The 15,383-nt window shown below is 49.7% G+C and overlaps 1 protein-coding gene across 1 annotated transcript in view; it reads right to left on the bottom strand.

Annotated features, from left to right (window-relative positions):
* The window catches only part of GALNT10 (polypeptide N-acetylgalactosaminyltransferase 10), a 229,646-nt gene extending 218,546 nt beyond the window's left edge, over positions 1-11,100 (bottom strand). Inside the window, exon 1 of the mRNA XM_070374662.1 lies at positions 10,808-11,100. Within this exon, the coding sequence (XP_070230763.1) occupies positions 10,808-10,966 (159 nt within the window). The 5' untranslated portion in view covers positions 10,967-11,100. The remainder of the gene's footprint in view (positions 1-10,807) is intronic.
* Between the last annotated feature and the right edge of the window lie 4,283 nt (positions 11,101-15,383).

Raw genomic sequence — 15,383 nt, 5'->3', positions numbered from 1 at the left:
AACTGCCCTCACACAGGCTCTCTTTTCCAGAAATGCCCCTGGATGCCTTTGAAGGCCCCCTCCCAAAGGCCGTTTCTGCTGGGAAAGGCGTCTTTCCTCTCATTTCACAGACTCCTAACACACCCCCTATACCAGGAATGTACATACTGGGGTTCCCTAACATGCCAAGAAACACAGGCAGAAAACACAGTAGACTCTGTGTTCACATTAGTTCCAATGAACCAACGGCGGCCCCTGACACAGCTGGAACGAACTATGTTAGACGAGGTGGACCTCAAACTCAGAACCGCTAGAGAGACAGAGGCAGGGCAAGTGGTTCCTAGGCTCACACAGAGCAGGAGTCACTCAGGTAGAAACTTAACTGAGTCTGTTCGAGCCTAAAGCTTATATTTTACATTTCCAAGTAACCACATTTTCACTCCCCTGGAAAGTGCGTTAGGTTTACACTCAGAAGGACCAACCTCAGCTTACTTGCTCACTCATGCTCTTTGAACTGCAGTTGTCTCATCTGTCAAGTGGGTATCATAAACTTCATCCTGCCTCTACCGTGAGGCAGAGAACAAACTGAACACAAGTTTTATAAAGTAGGGCTCCCAAACTCAAATGTCCCCAGAGGCCAGTTACATGAAAAGGTGAAGAAGCCAGGTTTGAGATCACAAAGTGTGGTGGGGACGGCGGCCAACTCAAGAGCTGGAGCCTGTCTAGAGGGGCAGCTGCTCCCAGATGCAGCCACTTTTTGTGATGCTAGGCTCTTCCGTTCTTTCCCAAGAGCACGAAAAGATTTTTTTAATGTGAAGTATTTCAATGTTTTATGTACTGACAACTTACTAACATTTAAAAATAGAGACACCCAACCATATATGGCCAGCATTGGGTTAACCATACAAAACACACCTTTAGGCTACATGTGGCCCACAGGCCACCAGTTTGCAATCTCCAAAAAAGCACCATGTAAGGTGTTTTTTTATTTCACCTTTGTATTATCACCTTATAATACGAAGGTGAAATAAAGTAATAAGAAGTTTATAATTACTTTATATTATAAAGTAATAAGTAAAAAGTTCTCTGAAGGAGAATAAAATAAAATAAAATAATAATAAAATTAAAATAACTAGGAATTCAAACTGCAGCCCCTGGTGTCTCAAAAACACAGAGTCACTAACTTTTCACCAAAGTTAGGTGCCAAATTTAGAACTGGTTATTTCACAAATAGACGTGCATACACGTACACATTTTAACTGTCAGCAGCGGACTGATCAATACTCAGGAGGAGACATGCAAAAATTACAGTTTTCAGTTGAACGCATACAATGTGCTTCAGCAGCAGGAAGTAATTTTCACACACACTCCGCCACCAGATGTTTCCAACCTGTTCCCTTTAAGAAACCCCTTCCTCCAAAGCCCCGCCAGGCCCCTCTGCTCCACGGCCCTGGCCTCTCCTCCTCCAGGAGGCAGACCAGCCCAAACACACAACCCTGGTTAACTAGGCTTCTAGGGAAGCTGCCCAGGAGTGAGGCTCCCAGGTAGCTGTGGGACCTGCTGCAACCCTGCACGGAGGCAGCCAGCTCACGGAAGAGCATTCCAGAGCCAACACGAGACCCAAGAACCAGACTCATGGGGCTCTCACGATAACCTCCCTCTGTGGCCTCCTCAGGTCTGGAGAAGAGGATGGAGTCACCCAGGGTCAGAGGTCCACTGGGTGACGAGGCAGCAGGAAGAAGCCTCGGGCTGTGTGCTCTGCTCTGCTCCGGGGAGACACCTGGTCTGGATCCTGTTTCCATCACTTCCCAGCTCTGTGGCCCCGGACGTGTCACGGAACCTCTCTGCTCATGACATGAGGAAGCGGTGCTGGTTGTGCTCATTTTAGGAGCAAGGAGAGCAGGGTCTGGGAATCAGGGGGCTGGTTCACAACTGCATGCTGTCTCCAGACCAAGGGAGAGTCCCTGAGGGTCTCCATGATGCGACCCTTCCCCAAGAAGGCCCTGAGTTTAGTACCTGCCCCCTTTGTGGGCATCTCACCCCATCCCCACAGCAGGATGGCAGAGCACCCATCCTGGAAGGGCAGCAGATCACAGGCACGAATGGAAAGTGGAGCATTAGTGCCCCAGAGAGTCCTTGCCCCTCACTGCAAAGTGATTTGCAAAATGCATGGCTCATCCCGAATGCCAATCCCGGACTCTGAGCTGTCTGCATTTGACACTGTGCCACTATTAACAGACACCAGAGTCCCTCAGGGAGAACCGGCTGGCAACTCAGAGAAAGTGCAGATAAATGCACTCCCCAGGAATAGCTGTTCAAAGCATTCCTGGGAGGAGAGGAGTGAGCACCTGGGAAGGAAGGCAAGGTCCACCTTCTGGGGGTGCTGACAAGCTGGGGATGTGGGCGGAGAGATTTCCCTGTTCTACTCTCAGCAGGATCTACTGAATACAGGCTCCTTGGCCCACCCCAGACAGGCTCAAGCAGGCTCCTTGGGCATGGGCCCTGGAGCCTCCACTGTTAACAGGCTCCTAGGGGATGCTGAAGCGCCCTGCAGTTGCAAAAGACCCGTTCTCTGAGGCCAGGCTTCCTGGACCTGGCCAGCAGTCACCTAGCATGCACACATCACTCACTCACCTGCCTGCTCCTCAGTCCCTCAGCAAATACTTAGGGCAATCAAGAGAGGGTGACTAGAATGGAGGCTTGCTCCTGCTTTCAGGAGCAGATGGTTTGGACAGATCAAAAACGCTGACTACACTGCATGATACACTTTCATAAGGGGCTCAGAGGAGAGACTTGCTTCCTAAAGCTGTCCCAGCAGGGGTGAGTCGGGTTTAGGGGCCAGGTGGCAGGGAAGAATGGTGTCAAAGGCAAGGGAGCAGGTACATGGAGGTCCAGAGGCTCATGGAACACATGGACAGGGGCAGGAAGGGAGAAGCAGACAGACAGACAAGACCATGCCTTCCTGGAAGGGCCTCTGGGTCTAAGTGGGCAGAGAATGCCAAGGCTCAGAGGAACTAAGGCAGGGTGAGTGACTCCTGGTGGCTGGAGTAGCCAAAGAATGCTTCCTGGAAGTGGCTAATATCACCTAGATGGATGCAGAGGATCTGTATTCTCTCCCAAATGAGGAAGTAGGTGGGCACAGCCAATGATTACTTCAGATTCTAAAGAGTCAGGCAGTGGGGTACACAGAGCAGCCTGTGCATGCATGACCTCTCCCACCCCTAAATAATAATTAGAGATATATCTGGCCCTCCTCCACTGGTGAAGTCTGTGCCATGAGGCCGACCACCTATCCACCTTCCACACAATGACAATGTAAGCATCCTCCCTACTTCTGCCACAGGAGGCTACAAAGAATGGACCCCTACTCTGAGCCAGGCACTGGCCACAAGTAGCAGCAGCACCACGTTCACTGAGTGCTTTCTGTATCAGGCCTGGTGCTCAGGGCTCCACCTGCGGTGACTCATCCAACCCTCAGAATGCCCACCCCTATACAGTTAACATGATGCCCACTGCACAGGCCAAGAATCCCTGGCACGGAGGTCCAGTGATTTGCCTAAGGGTAGGGATCTGAATCAGGAAGTGCAGCTCCAAAACTAGAGCCCTACACACTGCCCCACAGAATCTCAATCCAGGGGCACTAGGGAGTCACTTTGCCACTGGGGCTTCAGCAGGGTAGGGTGAAGGCTCCTCTTCAAGGTCACCAAGTGACCTTGTGGGCTCATCCTCCGCCACCAAGGAAGTTCAGTCTGAGAGCCATGGTCTCTCCCGTCTGCACAGATCTCGGGGTGGAGGGGTGGCATGGAAAGCAGGGCCTCTGATTGGCCTCAGCTCTGGGTTAGAGACTCATGGGCTCAAATACCAGTTCAACAACCACAGGCTGTGCATCCTTGGACAAATATCTGTACCTCTGTGAGCCTCCATGCCTTCACTGGTTCCCACCTGTTTATAATTGTGAGTACTTAACAGGATGTACAGGTAAAGGGTTTATTAGTCTAACATCTAGCAGAATGAGTGCTAAACAAACAGTGGCTGCTGTTAATCATTATCATTAACATTATTATCTTCATTATCATCCACATCATCACCGTGTTGTTGGTGTCATTTCATACTGTAGTTTCTACCATCTGAGAAATCTGAAGACAATTTAGCATATGAAGCTCAGAATTCTCTCAGAACCCAAGGGAAGAAAAAAATGGGCCTGCTTTTCCCCTTCTCTCTACTGTCTATACTCAGCAGAGGGCAGCAAACAGGAACCATCCAAAGATAAGAGAGAGGAGAGAGACACATGGAGAGAAAGCTACACAGTCATAAATACACACCCACCCATCACAGCAAGCGGAATTGTTTAGCTTCCTCTAGCTTTCAAAGTATGAACACTCCGCCTCCTCCAGCTAAGAAGGGCCAGGCAGAAAAAAAAGTGGAAGCTGAAGAGACAGAAGTTCTTTTTCAGCTTGAGAGAAATTTTCAATGAACTGCCTTTTAATGGGGGGCAGGGGGATGAGGGAGAGGGATAGCTCTGTGAGGGGAAAGGCAGGCGGCTGCAGAACTCATAAGATGAAATAAAGGCAGCTTTTAACTGCTCCTCGTCTTAACCCTCTACTTAAATTATGCTGGAAGCATTTGCGCCCGAGCTTTTCCCAGGAAGACACTGAGACCCGCAGAGGGAATGTCTCAGCCAGGGGTGGCAGGGCTGGGATGAGAACAGGGACCTCCAGACTGCAGGTTCAGTAGCCAGAACTGAGTCCAAGATGGCAAAGAGGTTCTGCCTCGAGGCCCAAATCTGATGCCCCAGTAGTGACTGCCTGGGACACTGTGTCAGCAGGATTCTGGAGTTGACAATTGTTGGCTTCATCCCTAGATTTTATTTCCCCTCCTCCCCACAAGAGGATCCAGATTCTTGTCCCCAGACACTGCTCCTCCTGTGATTGGAGTGGCCTGGCCCCATCCCTAGCTCCAGAGTAGGTTAGGTCCTTCAGCAGAGCCCTTCCTCCTGACAAGTGTGCATGGTTACATCCAAATTGAGCCAATAACACCTAAGGAGTCTTGCTAGAGTGTACAGGAAACAAGTTTCTACTCTCTTATAAAGATGCTACCAGAAGAGACAGACTCTCTCTCTTCTAGGATCTAGGTGTGGACATGAGATCAGATAGAGCTACAACCATTTCTTTGCTACCTTAGGGGCTCAGTCTAGAATGTGAACCTCTAGATCACACCACACCTGAAGTCCACTGCAATGACAGGAATTAATATATTCCATTAAGTGGCGCTAGTGGTAAAAAACCCACCCGCCTGCCAATACAGGAAACACTGGAGACATGGGTTCCATCCCTGGATCGGGAAGATCCCCTGGAGGAGGAAATGGCAACCCACTCCAGTATTCCTGCCTGGAGAATCCCATGGATGGAGGAGCCTGGAGGGCTACAGTCCACAGAGTTGCAAAGTGCTGATACTATACTGCAAAGAGCAGTATAGGTCCTTACTTGGTTCAGCCCACGTGACTTAATTCATTCTGTTAACTTCAACTGACAGAGCCTGACATGGCTCTTAAACACAGACTGGCTCTGCCTGCCACGGGAGCACTAATGGTGCCACATGCTACGTATCCTTTTAACTCCTCTACTGCCCTGCTGGATCCCACTGCCACCTTCATATTTAATATTTTTCACTTCCTTTAAAACTGCAAAAATTCAGGAAGACAATTTACAAAAATAGATTTGCAAAAAACAAAAACAAACACTTACAACCCAGCAAGTTCCAGCAGATTATCGGTCTCAATAAGTACTGGCCTCCAAAACTGAGACTGATAATCTTGGCTCAAGAGGGATATTATCGTAGAGAAGGATCAAGTATTAAGAAAAAAATGTTTCCTTGTCAAGGGGAAAAATAAGCTTGGTGAACTAGAAAAGAACTCGGAGAAGAACTGGGCTCCGTCTGCATCCCTCCCTCTCGCAACTGACAGCCCCTCTCCCAGGCCTGTTTCCGTACCTACAATAGGCGGGGCTTGGACTAGATAACTTCTGTGGCACCCTTCCTGCTCTGACATGCGTAGATCATTTAGCAAACACGTTCTGACTGTTTTCCAAGTGCCAAGGCTTTAGCTATATGTGAGAAGAGGATGTGGTTTCTACTCTAAGACATTTCTGGGAGGGGAGGTCATGAAGCACTCCTTAGCCACAGGAACTCAGAGATGTATAGGCTACCTCCTTCCCTGGGCATGAGGACAGAGGTTCTCTGTGAAGCAGATCTCTGTGATCTCCTGGGGGCATCAGCTCTTCCCTTGCTGACTCTGACACGTATGTCGCCTGTGTGTGTGTGTGCTCAGTCATGTCCGACTCGTTGCAACTCCGTGGACTGTGGCCTGCCAGGCTCTTCCATCCGTGGAATTTACCAGGCAAGAATACTGGAGTGGGTTGCCATTTCCTCCTGCAGGGGATCTTCCTGACCCAGGGATCAAATCGGAGTCTTCTGTCTCCCGCATTGGCAGGCAGATTCTGTACCACTGCGCCACCTGGGAATCCCCATACATGGCATAGAGTCAGATATATGCAAAATTCAGAGCCCACTGCAAACACCCTCATGATCATTCAGCTGCCATGGACATACTTCTGGCTGCCAAGTTTGCTTCAGGGCATTTTTTCAGTGATGAGATCCTGATGCCATCTCTGTGTAAGAGCTGACCGTGGACAAGGTACAATTAGCAAGCAAGATGGTTATCCTTTAAATGGGCCTCTGCTTTTTCATTCCTGATTCCATTATTTGTTATCGTGTCACTGGAGCCAACAGATTAAAGGTTGAACACAGTCTGAGAGAAGGCATTAGAGTATGAACATGTCCCTAAAGCAGTGACCTCATCACAAGTTAGATACAGTTGCCTATTTAAACACGCTTCTACTAACCAGGTCTTTCCAATATAAGCTTCCAAACAAACTCACAGAACCCCAGGACACTGGAGTTGGGAAAGACCTAATAAAGTATCTATCCCCTCCATTGCAGATGAGATTCAACATGCCATTAACTCCACTTAAATAGCAGCATTTAGAAACAGCTGAGGCACAGTCTGGGCTTTGAGGAAAAGAGACTGATTAGCAATGTCTGCCCTGGCCAGGGAAGGGGAAATGCTCTTCTGACACACATTGACCTTTCCTCTTCTGAATCTAAGCCCTCACTTCACAGATGGAGAATCTAAGGCCCAGAGAGGTTAAACCACTTTCCTGAGATCACATAGTGAGTTTAGGGCAAGAGACTCAAGTAAAACCCAGGCCTCTGTTCCCAGACCTTCCTCCGCTGGGCTCCTTGGGAACCTGCAAGCCTAGGATGATAAAGGAATGCAGGAAGTCAGATTTGCTCAGGTAAATCAACAACCCTTCCCCAGCAGCATCAAATTTCAACTGGACAAGCAGACTGAGAAGGGATTAGCAATCTAAAGGATCCCAGCCCCTCTGTGGGAAGTAAGTCATTCCCTGGTGACATTTCTAGGGTCCTTCACTTCCTGATGGGTAAGACTCTGCCACCAGGAAGCCAAAAAAAGGGGGTGGGGGGAGGAAGGAAGTTTTGATTTCTGGATGTTCTAAGAATAAAGTTCAGCTCTGCACAATAAGGAAAAATTCTTGATATTTGAAAATTAAAGTCATTGGTATTCCATTATCCCACCTTCTTATCCCATTGGTATTCCATTATCCCAACTTCTACTGCAAGCTGCTATTATCCAATGAAGTCATTTTCATAAGAGATTAAGGCTCAGAAATGGGGAGGAACTGCATCATATTTCTTTAACACAGGTTTTTAATAGCCAGCTCCCAAGCCTGGAATGTGAAACAGACCAGAGAATTAAACCAAGATGTTAAACAGACTGGGACTAGGAAGGAGAGGCACCCCCAAATTAAAATGAAGATGGCTTCAAGACTGACTTTTCTTGCTTGGTTTTGCAACTTTCCAAGAAGCCAGCTGTCTGACCAAAGGAATGCTCAAATCCTTGAAGCATTTTGTGTCCTTTACAAATTCATTGCCCTACCCGGCTCCAGTGGTACACCCAGCATAAGCAAGTATGAGTTACGGAGACTTACATTCTAGCAGATGATAAACCCTCTGAGTTCAAAATCCTGTATTCTTTAATCCAGTGGAGAAATCAAAGAGTTAAAGGACTAAAACAGTGGGTATGTTACTATCAGAGAAACTTCCCCCAAACCCACAAGGAATACAGTTTTCATTTGGGTAAAGTCCGTTGTCTGACTTCCCTCCACAGCCTCTGTAGTTATTTGTACCTGAAAGATCAGTGAGGTGCTCTGGGATGATTCTCAGCAATTATAAGAGTGACAAGCTGAGCTCAGAACTGGTCAGCTCTGTTGAAAGAAGCTGTGTGTGCTCCAGATGCCAGATTCCCCAGATAGCAGCCTGACGTGGTCTGTGCACGTTCCAGCCCTCTGGGATGTGAGATGGAACCTCAGTGCTGTGAGAAGTCAGCCTCCTCTCTCGAGGCCAGCTGACATTTAAAGGGACTGGGGGCCAAGCCGAGCACTGTGCATCTGCAGGAGAGTGAAACACAAAGGGGCTGTGTGGAAACTTGGCAGAGTGTTCCTGAAAGGCAGCAGACGAATGCCGAATCCTATAGCACCTAGAAGAGCTGGTCGTTCGGGAAACAGCTCCATTCTGCTGCTCCCAGGAGACACACTATTTCCTCTAAAGCAAAGATCATTAGTTGCTACCACGTACCATCACCACCAAACCCCTTTTCCACTTCTGGCTTCTCTCCCGCTTCATGATATTCTAAAGCAAAAGAAACGAACAGAACTATACCTTCCTAGATAAGTCTTTCTGTCCATTTCAGTTACGAGCTCCAAGCAGCGCCCAGCTGTTGCTCCCCTCTCTCTGCCCCAAAGGCTGCCTTACTCCATCAATCCCCTCTTGTGCAAGAGAGTAATTTACTTTGAAAGCTCAGGCCAAACCGGCAGTTAACCTTGACCTTCTCTCTACACATCTGGGTCTATAGAAAATGAAAATCAGGACGTCTCTGGCATCCACAGCAGATGAAATACGAGGGCTTTCTCTGGGCAGAAGCAGAATGTCAGGAGCTATTTTAGAACTGGTTACAGCTATTCCAAAGGAGAGTTTGCACTTGGGCAGGACAATGCCCCCTTGATCTGGGGCTGTGTCCAGGATGGAGCCCTCACAGCCAGGGATGCTACAAAGGGCTCCTGCCTCAGGAAAGGAAAATAGAAGTGGTTGTTGTCCTCCACACTGACTCACTTATGGTAGGTATCACTGGACCAGAGACCACATTTCACAGATGGAGAAAGGGGAGCTCGAGTAGGGAGATGGGAGGTGGTCAAAGATACACACAGCAAGTTAATAGTAAAGCTGAGGACAGAACCCTGACCTCCTGCCCCTGATGCTGCTCCAGGGTGGGAACAGATTTCACGCAGGAAAAACCCATACGGATACAGAATTTAAGAGAGAGGGGTCTAAGTCAGTTGTCAGGGTTTGAACTGGGGGTTTAGGAAGGGAGTTGGGGCTTTGGCTTCCAAACAGGAAGATCTCCCAGAAGGAGTAACCAGGTCCTCCAGGATGGTTTGCAACAATTACCAAAACGACAGGCTGCCCTCAAATTGGTCAGCCCTGTCATAAAGAGCCCTCTGTACATAAGACAGCAGCCTGAACCTGGGAAGATAAGGGCAAACCATCCAAAGTCAGTCTCTTCCCCTGTCTGCCAACCATCAGTCAAGTTCAACCCTGATGCAAAATTATCTACTTGCCATGGGACAAAACAAATCCCACAAGAAAAACTGCAATGTCCCACTGTGTGAAACAGTTCACGCATATATATCCTGATTGGCACCTACTGAGCCAGGAGCTGAGAGTAGGAGTGATGTGACAGAGTTTTTGCTATCAGTCTATATGTACTCGTCTCTCTCTCTCTCTCTCTCTCTCTCTCTCTCTCTCTCACACACACACACACACACACACACACACACACACACGTACATAACTGAGTTCAGAGGAGGCAAAAATAATTAAAATCCCAGTCTTGGCTACAAAAAACACCACACCTATCAGCCTGGACAAGTTCAGAAGGGGCCACAGGTAGTACTCTGAGAAGGGACAGGGAAGGCATCTGATGTTCCATGCTCAGGGCCCTGAGCACAAATAGCTTCTGAGGAATTTGGGGGGTCCTCCCACCATAGCTCCCACTTCTGGACGCCCAGAAAGTCAAAGGCAGCAGGTCCCTCAAAGAGCAGGAGCTCAAACACCCCCATCCTCCAGGGCCTGAAGCTCCAAGGAGAGCATGATCTTTGCATCTTCCAAGGAATCCACAGGATCTGGGAAAGAAAGAAGGCTGGGAGGGTGAATACTGTGGAGAGGAAGGAGGTCCAGAGATTTCTTTGGGCACATGAGTAAACAAGAAAGGGGCTGACCTGAGTAGGAAACACTTGGATCAGCAGGTGGGGGGCGGGGGACAGAAAAGACCTGGACACCAAACAGAAGGACTGGCACCTCCAGAAGAAGGTGCCATCCTGGGATACGGGGATGCAGACAGGATCTTCCAAAAGGGAGAGATGCTGAAGAGGTGAGAAATGGAACAGAAAAGAGGATGGTGACCTATGGGCATCAGGAGTCCTGGTTTGTAGTTCTGGTTCGGTTTCTGAATAGCGGGGACAATCCCTGCCCTTCTCTGAGCCTCAATTTTCCCATCTAAAACAATGGGAAGAACAGAGGAGTCTCTGGCGCTGACTCTGAGGAGACAGCGGACGGCGAAGGAAGGAACCAACCGAAGGCTGGAAGGGAAATCAGGGAGAGCGTGTTTCCAACTCCATGGCAACTGGGGACTCACCTGTCCGGCGGCCGCGGCCGCCGCTGCTCCGGATCCCCCGGGGGTGCCGTCGGGCTGCCGCTCGCGGTACAGCGCCCAGAGCCCTACGTTGGGCAGAAGGACGAGGGCCGCCAGGACCAGCGCCACCGCCTGCAGAAGCCGCTTCTCCTTCCGCCTCATCGGGGCCGGTCAGCCCCGCCGCGCCCCGCCGGCCCCGCTGCGCCGCCCCCAGCTCCGCGCGTCCGCCCGTCCGCCCGGCGGCGGCAGCAGCTCTGCGAAGAGAAGCGACCGCGGCGCCGGCCCCGCTCCAACTCCGCGGCACTTCCGCCGCTCGCCGGCCGGGGAGCCGGGCTCCGCCACCGCGTCGCCGCCGCGGGGTGGGGGTGCTCCGCCGACACCGCCTCCCGCGAGCCTCCCCGAGCCGCATGTCCCGTCTCGGCCTCTTCAGTGCCTGCTGCCGAAAGCCGTGAGCCCTGGGCCGCGGCTTCTCGCTGCTCTTTCCCTTTCGCCCGGGGGCGACTGGCCCAGGGCGGCCCGCTCCCCCCCTCTCGGACCGCGATGGTGCGGCCCGCTCCTCGGCGGCTCCCCCGCCCGCGGGAGCTTTGCAAAAGTCCCGGAGTTGGCGAGTTGGGCGCTAACTGGTGCGCGCTGTAGGAAGCGCTCCTGGGGACCCCCAAAGTCCCGCCCGGCCACCTCAGCTCCGGACTCCAGCCGAGAGTTTTCGGGCCGGGGGGATATGCAAATGGCACTGGAGTCCGGACACTCCACTCCTGGGAGTGGTGCTGTGGCGTCCGACTCCGAGGCTCGGCCCTGAGGACCTGCGGACCTCCTTTGCCCCCCGGCCTCGGTATTCCCAGGCGGGAAATGGGGCCGCCGCTGCGCTGCAAGCGCAAGGTTCTGTGCACCCTGGTTTTCTTCCCCCCGAGTTCCCGGTGGTAGGTGTGAATGCCATCTGTAGACTGGGGAGTGCAGCCTCACCCCCCCCCCCCCCACCTGTCTGTGGTCCCTGCACACCGGCGGGGAGGTGACCGCAGCGTCTCTGCAGGACCTCTCCTCACGCGAGATCAGCCTCCTTGGACTTGGAATGCCCTCCAGTCGCACTCTGGGCTGTCAGCTCACCGAGTGAGCCCTTTCTCCAAACCTTTTGTGGGTTCCTATCCCCTGTTCAGCTCCTCGGCAAACTGTGCTAGGCACGGGGAAGAAATGAAAACAGATTCTGTAGCTCTGACGTCTGGGGGCTAAAACATTAAACACGTATTTTCATTAGATGAGCGAATGTGCCTATAGCTGTGGTAAGGACTCAGGAAGTCGGGCCGCCTCAGCGCTGCAGCCTGCCGGCCGAGGAGCGGGACTCCGACGGTGATGCCTGTGGCTCCTACAGTGCTCTTCGTTTATTAATAAATTGCTTCCTCTCTGCTGCCCAGGGACGACGCGTCCTCTTGGTTGCCTTCCTTTTTAACACCCCCCGCCCCGGTACATGCGTTCTCTTGATCCTCCGGGTCCCAGCCCAGTCGCAGACCCTGTGCCTAGTTAGTGGCTAGCAACGCCCCTTCCCCCGCCCCGGCCTTGGACCGGCGTCCTGACAACTCCTGCCTCTCGGTTCTTCCAGCTCCAGGCTGGGCGATGGGCATTCGGTTTTCTGCAATCATAGCTCAGATCTTAACACTTGCTAGGAAACCTTCAAAACTCCCATCACCTAGGCTGTAGAGCCACATGCCTCTCTGACCTGCTGCTGCTGCGAAGTCGCTTCAGTCGTGTCTGACTCTGTGCGACCCTATAGACAGCAGCCCACCAAGCTCCCCCGTCCCTGAGATTCTCCAGTCAAGAACCCTGTAGTGGGGCCATTTCCTTCTCCAATGCATGAAAGTGAAAAGTGAAAGCGAAAGTGAAGTCGTGTCTGACTCTTGGCGACCCCATGAACTGCAGCCTACCAGGCTCCTCAGTCCATGGGATTTTCCAGGCAAGAGTACTGGAGTGGGGTGCCATCGCCTTCTCAGCTCTGATCTGCTAGAGCTCATCAAACATTCTCTCCTCTCTGTCCTGCCTGCCAGCTGCTGGTTATTTTCCTTCATGTGTTGTGGACCACGCAGTTCCTTCCCCCCAGAAAGCCTGCTCCTCTTCTTCATCTATGTCGGTGGAAACCTTGTCCCTCCTTCTGTGTTTAGTTGAACAGCCACCTCCTCCATGAAGTCCTTCAAAACTTCTCGTCAGGGGGCTGCTGTCTTTGGTCTTGTCACAGTACTGCTTACCTTATACTGAAATGCTTACTCGATGCCAGTCACTGTGTTAAACCCTCAGCAAACATTACCGCCTTTACTCCTCACAGTTACTCTGTGAGTTAAGTGCTTTTCTTATTCTTGTTTGCAAGTGAGATTCAGATTAAAGAAGGATGCAGCCAGAATGATCCTGATTTAACAAAAATCAGGTAGATAGATCAACACTCTGCTCAGATCCTTCTAATGGCTTCCCAACTTCCACTGGATTTCTGGAAGGAGCTATAAGGTCCTACAGGGACCTTATGAGGGACCATATGAACCCTCTGACCTGCTGCTGCTGCTAAGTTGCTTCAGTCGTGTCCGACTCTGTGCGACCCCCACCCTCTACTCTCGCTTGTGCCCCCAGCCCATGGACCTTCTTGCTCTTCCTCAGAGTGCCTCAGGCATGTTCCTGCCACTTGGCTTTTGCACTTGCTGTTCCCTCTGTCTGGAATACCCACTCTTCCTTCACTAGATCCTAGCCCTATGACTTCTGTTTTTTTCCCAAATGAAAACGATCACAATTGTAATTGTAAAATAGTAAGAAAATGTTACAAATTACATTTATGCCAAATAAATATGAAGACTTAGATGACAATATTTTTCCCAGAAAACATACATTACCAAACACAACTCAAGAAGAAAGAGGAATCTTGAATATCACAATAACTATTAAAAAGAAAAACTAAACAGATAATAAAAAAACCATCCCCAGCCCTTCTTTCAAAGAGGAAAGGCACCAAACCCAGGGATTGTCACAGGCAAGGTTTACAATCCTTCAAGGAATTTTTCAAGGGAAGATTATATTTTAATAGTATTTATATATTTTTTAAGCTACCTGGTGATTTTTAATATTTATTGCCCTTGTTTATTGAGGTAAAAATATACATAATATAAAATATACCATTTTAACCGTTCAGTGGCATTAAATACATTCACATTGTTTTGCAGCCATCACTTCCATCCATTTCTGGAACATTTTCATCTTCCCAACCTGAAACTCTGTATCCACTGAACACTAACTCCCCAATTTCCATCCTTCACCCTGCTCCCCTCAACCCCTGGTAACCACCCACCACTCTATTTTCTGTCTTTATGAATTTGCCTGTTCTAGGTACTTTTGCCTGGAAAATCCCATGGACGGAGGAGCCTGGTAGGCTGCAGTCCATGGGGTTGCTAAGAGTCAGACACGACTGAGTGACTTCATTTTCACTTTTCACTTTCATGCATTGGAGAAGGAAATGGCAACCCACTCCAGTGTTCTTGCCTGGAGAATCCCAGGGACGGGGGAGCCTGGTGGGCTGCCATCTATGGGGTCGCACAGAGTCGGACACGACTGAAGCGACTTAGCGGTAGCAGCAGGTACTCCATATAAGTGGAATCATACCATATTTGACTTTTCGTGTCTGGCTTATTTCACTTATCATAATGTTTTCAAGATTCATCCACGCTGTAGCATGTGTCAGAATTTCACCTTTCTTTTTAGTTTGAATAATATTCTATTGTACATATACACATATTTTGCTTTTCTATTCATCTAAGGGTGGGCAATGGTGAACAATGCTGCTCTGAATCGCCCTGTGGGTTTTACACTGCAGCTGATGTTCAGTGTTTCTATAATTGGATTTCCATCCTCTCTCTTTGACAAAAGTGGAATTTCCTTTTGGGAAACAAAAGGAAATTTTTGTGTTTTTTCCATTGAGGAAAACACAATGTTGCAACACTTAAGCACCTCTACAGCACCCAGCACAATGCTAGAAACCCATGAGGCGCTCCGTAATTTGGCCTGACTTTGAGGTTTTGCACTCTCTTTCCCTTCTAGTTACACTGGTCTTATGAATTTGCCTCAAATGCAAATTCATTCCTCAAATAAATAAATGCAAATGTATTCCTCAAATGCACCAAGTTGATAATGGTCTCAGGGCCTTTGCAAAATTGCTGGGCCATTGCTTCTTTTCCTCTAAACCTTTGCACATGGTTCTCTCCCTCCCGTCTCTTAGGGAACAAATCAAATGTTCTTTAGAGCGAGCTTCCCTCACTAGCTGATCTAAAATATCAGAAAGTGGCTCCATCATCTCCTTTCGCTTGATTTTGCTTTAGAACAGGTATCATTTTTCATTTCCCTAACTAGAATGTTAAGCTTCAAGCAAGAAAGAACTTCGTAAGTTTTTGTCCTTCTACGTTATGCCCTGCCTCTACTAGCACATACTTCTCTTTTTGTGAATCAGAAAATGAGTGCTCCTGCCAAGTAGAGGAATTTGCCTAAAGGGTGCTCATCTCTGCCCTGGTCATAGCAGAGCTAGCAGAGACAGGGCACCTGGATTTCAGCTCTTATTCCTGCT

The sequence above is a fragment of the Bos mutus genome, chromosome 7, assembly GCF_027580195.1.
Source record: "Bos mutus isolate GX-2022 chromosome 7, NWIPB_WYAK_1.1, whole genome shotgun sequence".
NCBI classification, from domain to species: domain Eukaryota; kingdom Metazoa; phylum Chordata; class Mammalia; order Artiodactyla; family Bovidae; genus Bos; species Bos mutus.
Note: the sequence above shows the minus strand (reverse complement) of the source record. Positions and strands in the feature narration are given on the sequence as shown.